Source organism: Schistosoma mansoni, chromosome 3, assembly GCF_000237925.1.
Source record: "Schistosoma mansoni strain Puerto Rico chromosome 3, complete genome".
Taxonomy (NCBI): domain Eukaryota; kingdom Metazoa; phylum Platyhelminthes; class Trematoda; order Strigeidida; family Schistosomatidae; genus Schistosoma; species Schistosoma mansoni.
The window spans coordinates 26,996,582-27,004,847 of record NC_031497.1 but is presented as its reverse complement, the minus strand read 5'-3'; the positions used below and the strand labels follow the sequence as shown (position 1 = coordinate 27,004,847).

General features: G+C 35.8%; 1 protein-coding gene across 1 annotated transcript in view; it reads right to left on the bottom strand.

The window, feature by feature from the left end:
• Nucleotides 1-8,266, bottom strand: part of Smp_015030 (putative choline/ethanolamine kinase) — a 17,542-nt gene that overhangs the window by 6,214 nt on the left and 3,062 nt on the right. Inside the window, exons 3-5 of the mRNA XM_018799823.1 lie at nt 7,924-8,103; nt 3,045-3,190; nt 510-593 (exon numbers count right to left, since the gene is read on the bottom strand). Of these exons, the coding sequence (XP_018651573.1) occupies nt 510-593; nt 3,045-3,190; nt 7,924-8,103 (410 nt within the window). The remainder of the gene's footprint in view (nt 1-509; nt 594-3,044; nt 3,191-7,923; nt 8,104-8,266) is intronic.

Here is an 8,266-nt window from a genome sequence, read left to right as displayed (position 1 = left end):
TTTGAATGTGCCCAAGTGCGGGATTGTGGATGAGCTCTGTTGAGGTGTCCCATGATAGGAGGAAACGGCCGCCGAGTGCTTCCAGGTTTTCGATGGTGGTCTAGCTTCAATTGACTCATGATTTCAACCATTAAAAAAAATAAGTTGGTTTATGCACATTTGTGATCCTTTATTTTTATGGTGCAATGCGGTTCAGTATGTCTGTGTATAAATGCGCAAACGTTTGCAGTATATTAATCACAGAAGTTGGCTGTTGACTTCTCTACAAACTCAAGGGTGAATATAGAGAAGGACTTGAGAATAATGGATCAATATTAACTTAGTTTGCGTTTATTCAAGGTTAACTGTGTAGTTCAGAAGTGTAATTAGTAAAGTCTAGAACACTTGGCCATCAATAAAATCATCGACAAGAGATAAGGAACATTCTGGTCGCAATTCTGATTGGTAAATCCAATAAATGATATCAGTCAATGTCTCAAAACAGCAATGAAATCTGAATGAAAACTCACCAGTAAATTCACAAAAGTGATTACCAATATCATATGCAGCATAGTTTAAGTCACAATATTCCATATCAATCAAGTGAACAGAATCTATTGAGGCATAAAAGAATTACAGATATATACACAAAAATACATTTCCCCTTCATAAAATTAAATGAGTAATTTGACATTAATTTGAACAAACACCAAGTTTTGTGGAACAATTGGTAATCACTAGGTACTAAACAGTTTTCCTATTTCACCTTAGGCCTTTTCAGGCATATGCATCCAACAAATTGTCAGGGATAAAGCCCAGGACTTTAAGATTTAACAGCAACGACGTTCTATTAAGGCAGATATATAGAGCGAATGTCATCAGCCTAGTTTGGATGAGAGTACACAGTGCCAAACAATCATGTACTAAAACAAGACTGCTATCCAGTGATCACTGAACTTTACTGATCCTCTCATTTACATTTGTTAGTAGACAAGAAAGTTTAAACAAGTAGATAAACTGTACTGTATTAAATATTCCAGCTCAAGTTTCCAGAAACATTATCACAGTCAAAAAGGTCGAAAGAGTTATATGACATTTTATCCAATAATTACATAAAGTCAGAGTGTAGAGAAGTTCGTTTTATAGTGACCGGAACGTAATCATATCACATACATTCATTAAAGTTGATGTAATTGATCACAAAAAGGCAGAATCACGTACAAATATAAGAGGTCAAACCAAAACATTGTACCAGTCTACGAGGTCATTGTCTGTTGTTTCTCCCATGTCTGTAGATTCTGATTGCCTGGTTAGCGTCCGCGTAAAAACTGCGATCAGTGGTTCGGAACGTTGGTCGACATGACGTGGAATCAATCAAAGTGGACCAGATGCATCTACACTTTATCCCGCTCTAAATCTTCTGTCTTAGTATTCCTTTATTAATACCTTTATGTTTTATCATCTAGAACTATATTATCAAATTTCTAAACTTTCTAATTATCACTACTGTTACGACTAGTTCAGTCGTTTTGCTATTTGTCGTTTAAAATTCATTACATCGTGATATTGTAGTATGTGGACTTTTCTCAACACACATATACAAAATTTTACGTTGATTATGACTTACTGACCGATAAATATGTATCATAAATATACAATGTTTGTGGAGACTGTAGAGTTTCCTCAGTTTTAAAGTACTTACTGATCTAAGTTTGACCATCATTGAAAACGTGGAAGTACTAGATGGAATTTTCCCTCAGCTCAGTTGTCTAGAGGCCAAGCATCCACGTACGGAGCTTAGAGTTCTGAGGTTCAATTTCCGGAGGAAGGGTCATGAGTGGGCATTACTGAGGAGCCCAACATAACACAACGGTCATCCAGTACTACTATATTTTCAATGATAGTTTAACTAAGATCAGTTAGTTATTTAAAATTGTGAAAATATATATCCATCAAAGTTTAAGATTGAAATCTTATAATCACTCAATTATTGCGTTCTGAATCTAGAGTCTTAAGTGTTCCCTCACTGTATTTAACTTAGGATGTCTCTGAAAATTGTACAATCAGATGAAACAATATCATTAATTCTATTAAATAACTTTTACTTCAATCGTGAGAGTATAGAGCTAATATCACTTGAACCGGACAACACTGAAAACGATCATTTAACAAGTAGTACTCTAATATTAATGAATAAATCTAATTGATCTAGAAGTAAACATATCACGGTAATTTGGAATGAACATTATTTGTTGTCCAAGAAAGAAATCAGACCAAAGCCAGATTGGTTAGTTGATTAGGTAAGTACAAGTGAGTACCAGTGTATACCGATAAAATTAAAGTACTTCAAACAATTATGAACTAGATGTGAAAAAACGTTTTCTCTAGATACATTATTGATCTATCATGATGATCTTTAGTTTTTGCTGTACGCTAGCCAACTTTGTTAACACGGAGGGTTACAACTGAAGAGTACAAGTTTTATTTATTGAATACCCTATGTATTGATTACAATACATTATATTAGGTAGAATTTCCAATGTTCTTCTTTACTGAGGTTTTGAGTCTCAATGGAAATAAACTTCGAGTGATTACCCTTGAATCCTGAGGCTACTGTGTGACAGTAGTAATTAGTCTTGGTATATACGTCTTCAACTCGAAAGCTTGCTAATGACTTTCTAGTGCCTTTCTAGATCTCCATATTTCCCCCAACAGTTTAGCATCGAACAGAGGAGAAAAGGTGTGAAGTACGAATAGAAGTTTAACATCATAGTTTATTTAGGTTGTTAGGTTACCTTGACCTTCCCTAAACTTCTAAAAGCGTATTAAACCTAATAACAAATTATGTGATCATCCAGTCAAAGTATGTCACGTAATCTACCGATTTTGTACATGTTCCTGGGAAGTTCTCAGTGAATAATGATTAAAAAACGTTTTTGAGCTTTCCATGACTTCCATAGAGTTAACTGAAGGATTCTCGTTGGGTCTCAACAATATATATACAAATATATTAAAGTAGTATATGATATATTTCTGAACATTTTAAAAAAAAAAATTGTACTCACTTCCATCTGGAGCCAGTATAATGTTAGCTGCATTCAGATCATTATGGCATAAAACTACTTTAGATATAGGATTAAAAAGATATTGATCTTTCAATTGGATTACTTCATTTAAAACATAAGATTTACTTGGAAAAATTGATTCATATCTGAAAAGTTACAAATTCAAAGAGCACAGGATAATGGATCTATGATAACATGAAAATTAGGAGCAAACTTGTAGTTCCCTTTGTTTGATTGATTCGCCATACAGCTATATAACTTTACCCAAAGTCAAATCATGAAGAAATGAAGTACCGGATAATGGAGTTGGGGGAAAACCATCCATTTCGCTCTTTATCAACTGAGATGGTTGGGCCACGTGTTACGTATGCCTGAACACCGATTACCACGACACGATATGCTGATTAGTATTGACAATGGTTGGAAGAGAGTGAGGGACGGCCAAACAAAAAGGTGGCATCAGTGCTTGAAGTCACTAACTTCTAATCTGAGCAATGTTGGTAGATGCAGACTCCTTGGTTGAGGTCCGCGTGACTACTGTAAACAATGGTTGAAGACTCTAGGTGACATGGCTCAGAATCGACTACAATGGCGCAGGTGTATACACTCTTTATCTTCCCTTAAACCTGGGGATTAAAGTTGCTTCATAACGTTCTTCCTTCCTATACTATATCCTTATATACAATCTTTCTTTCATATATTAACACCAATAAATTAACTACTTCTATGAATTCGGTGATCATCTTGTTGTGGTAGTGAGGTATGGCAACTTGGACCGATGCACATATGTGTCTGGTCCTACGTTGTAGCTGACTGGCTGACTACATCCGGCACTTATCCATTAAATAAACAAAAATTTGAGAAACTGAACACATATTGAACATTTAAAACATTGGATGCTCTACAAATTCACAAACTTCCATGTTATGTCCTTGTTATTAATTCTTTCATTCCATTTATTATGATTTGTTACGAATTTTTTTTATATCAGAATGGGATTTGTGGAGATTGTAATAATTCTAATAGTTGAACTCGGTCTAGGCACCCGGGCAATATCATAGTCCTCACACAATTGTGTGGCGCATATATATCTGGTGCTCCCTTGTTCCAATATTTATGTGTTCAAATAAATAAATAAAAAATAATAAAAATCATGAGTCGATGCGACTTAGACCGCCATTGGAAACCTGGAAGCACTGGACAATTGTTTCGTCCTAGTATGGGACTCATCAGCAGCAGTGCGCATCCATGACCCCACACGTGTGATTCGAACCCAGGACTTGCATACAATCACTGTCAAGGAAATTCTACTCACTGCCTTCTCACGGTATTACTGTTGTTTCCGAAATTGAGAGGACGAAAAACGAATGTTCGGCGCTTAAATCGGGTTCGTAGATATGGAGGATCCATCTGGGGGAGTTGGAAGACCCTCATTCCAAACTACTGATGTACATAGACTCCAGGATCCTGAAGTAACAAATTGCGTATGAACCGATTGTTAATTGTTCACTGAAATACTCACAAACAAATACGATTGTTTCACCTCATTTTATATCGATCAAAGGATACATTAGTTATTGGAGATACTTGATGTTAATTATTGCTTGAATCCGAAAATCCTGGATTCAATTTCAGAGTGAGAATTCAGAGATGCACACTGCTAAGATATCTCATACTAAGACGAAATAGCCGTCCACTGCTCCCAGGTTTTCAATGGTCATCTAACTTAATTCACTTCGTGACCTCAACAACACTCAACAATGCCTGGTCCTACGTTGTAGCTGACTAGATTTTTAAGTTGTGAAATGAAAGTTTCATAGTATTATTACTGGTTTTTCTGTACAGTACGGTAATATCTTCTCATTACCGTTTGAATTAGAACGATAATAATGAAGAAACATTTCTGGCGAGACTATAATTTATGGACGAGCCAATCAGAAGCGTTTGAGGGATTTCAAGGTCACAGCGCCAATTTCAGGACCTGATGCACATGTACGATCGGTTCACAGAGGATTTTAGAGAAGACGTGACAATTAAGTGGCTACATTAATGGGACTACTAAGAATTTCCTTTATTTGTAATCGTGGTAATCAATTGACTTGTAGACCTTGTGTAAACTACCCTGATGATGTTATCTTTCGATGTAATATATGTTAGAGGAAGAAGTCTGTTAGAATAGGAAATTTTTTCTCTTGATCCAGATTGAGACTAAGGCAAATTATAATAATTGCTGCGAACTATATAATAAAAGCACCAGTATTATTGGCTGCAATATTCGCAGATGCTACTGAAGATTCGGCTGTTCAGAGGTATGAGTATTGTAAGGATATATACGTAATAAAAATGACAAACGTACACAACCGGAGTACATACAAACAATAGTGAAGCTATGTGGTCGAGGCTGAGAGAGTTCTTGTGACCTTATCATGGCCTCAGTGACCTAGTGTTATGGAACCATATGGATGAGTTCCTCTAATTTCATCATGACTCTATACTAACATATTTCTGCATATTTGATGATAATAATAAAATAGGATACCAAGCAAATGGTAATGTTTGAAAGTAACATTCTAAATTCAAAACTGTCTATGAGAAAAATCGATAATGTTCAACAAAACATTTAAAAGATAAAGTTTATGTAGAGATTCTTTGCGTTTCTTCAATGAAATGACCTTTACATTCGATCTGTTATCTTAGTACTAATGTAGATATCAATTCAATAACAAACGATGTCGAAGATAACGGCAGTTACTAAGATGACTGTTATTTTTAGAACCATAATTATTAATCAATGATATCAGTGAAAATAGCTAGTAAGAAAAGCATTTCACTGAAACTAACCACAGTTCCCAATTCTACAATTATCCTATCATAAAACTGGAAATGAGGATAGATTTCCATAATTTGACTTTAAGTTGACCTATCTATACTAACTTATCTGTTTTTCTATTGTAACTCACTGGTTGAACGAATACACTCCTGACCTGCGGAAGCGATGTTTGATGTGCTTCGGTTTTGTAACAAAATAAGTACTGGAAAAGTTGGAACGTCTAGAACTCCTTCGAGGATTATTTCTGTTTATTTCAGTCATCCAGTCAGATACAATGTAGGACCAGGCACATTTATGCATCGGTCCAAGTTGCCATACCTCACTACCACAACAAGATCAACACCGGATTCATAGAAGTAGTTAGTATAGTGGTGTTAATATATAAAAAAAGGTTGTATATAAGGATATAGTATAGGAAGGAAGAACGTTATGAAGCAACTTTAATCCCCAGGTTTGAGGGAAGATAAAGAGTGTATACACCTGCGCCATTGTAGTCGATTCTGAGCCATGTCACCTAGAGTCTTCAACCATTGTTTACAGTAGTCACGCGGACCCCAACCAGGTAGTCTGCATCTACCAACATGGTTCAGACTAGAAGTTAGTGACTTCAAGCACTGATGCCACGTTTTTGTTTGGCCGTCCCTCACTCTCTTCCAACCATTGTCAATACTAATCAGCATATCGTGTCGTGGTAATCGGTGTTCAGGCATACGTAACACGTGGCCCAACCATCTCAGTCGATGAAGATTCATCACCTCATCAACTGATTTACCATCATTTCCTAATACCCTGAGTCTAACCTCACTATTACTTACCCGGTGATCTCAGCAGATGCGAGCAATATTTCTAAGGCATCTGTGGTCAAATACTAGTAACTTGCGAGTATCTTCTATTCGTAATGGTCATGTTTCACAGCCGTAATGTAGAACAGAGCGAACTGCTGCATAGTATACTCGTCCCTTAATTGATAGACGGATATTTCGTCTTCGCCATAGGTGACGTAATTTGGCAAAAGCCAAACGAGCTTTTCGAATTCGTGCTGAGACTTCGTCAGACACCAACCCATTAGGGCTGATCAGACTTCCATGATAAGTGAAGTTGTCGACGCGTTCGAGTACTCCACTTCCTATCCTTAGTTCAGGTGTTGAAGCAGGTCAGTCCTGGAGTAACAATTTACATTTGGATGGGGAGAAACTCATTCCAAACATCCTTGCATTGTTGCTCAGCGCTACCAAAAGGCTCTGCACTTTTTCAGCGTCTTCACCAAACAGGACTATGTCATCTGCGTATTCTAAGCCGATAAGTGGACCTTCTGGTAGGAGACCAATTCCTGAAAATTTAGTCGACGTGATCGTTAACCTAAGCAGTAGGTCTATGATAAAGTATAATTGTGTAATTGTATCTCTATATTCCATAGAACTGATTCCCTATTCTTATATAATATGTTATCCCTTAAATATTGCTTAGTAATTATTCACCTTTTGATTTGTTCTCTATTAATTATAGGTTAGCTATTTGTAGTGTATATTTTCTAATTTAGATATCGCTTACGGTATCTATTTATTTCCTAATTCACATTTGACCTTACTGAGAAAATGCTAAATGATTACTGTTACTCAAAGAACGAAAAATGATGTCGTCAAGTCCATCTGTATATCATATACAGTACTCATAACATGATTAGTGAAATAAGTATGTGAAGATTCTTGAATTTTATGATTTACATCATTAACTAATTCCAGATAACCGTTGAAAACCAGGATACACTAGACAGTTGTTTCGTCATTATATGGGACAACCTAGTGATATCATGCAACTGGCGATCGAACTCAGGACATCATGACAAGCGTTTAACATTTAGACCATTAAATCAGTAACCGACAGCTTCCACTTCGAAATTTAGTCATTTTGTAATATTTAGTAATCACCTTCCAATGTCGTTGGCGCACAAGTGCTTTGCATCCGACGCCCGTGGAACTGTACTTTTGATATATATACATATAACAATAGTAGTATTAACAGTAATACAATGAATTTTAAAACTCTTACTTTTTAATATTCCTTGACGAATCGATGAATTCCTCGTCAAGTCTATCTATCCATTTGAAAATTGTTGGAAATAGTTGAGATTCTGGTTTACTCTTCTCAATTAATGTATCATTTTGTGTTTTTTGGATGAATTCATCAATAGGTAAACAATGTAACTGAGCCATTTTCTTTGCAATTAACCTGATTTCATTATATGAAAATTGATATATTTTTTTAGTACAAACTCTTATTTTGTATATAAGTACTGATTGGTTTTGATAATGTTTACATTTTCATAGTTGAAAGCATGAGTCAATTGAAGCTAGACTACCATGGAAAACTTGGAAGCACTGGACGGCGGTTT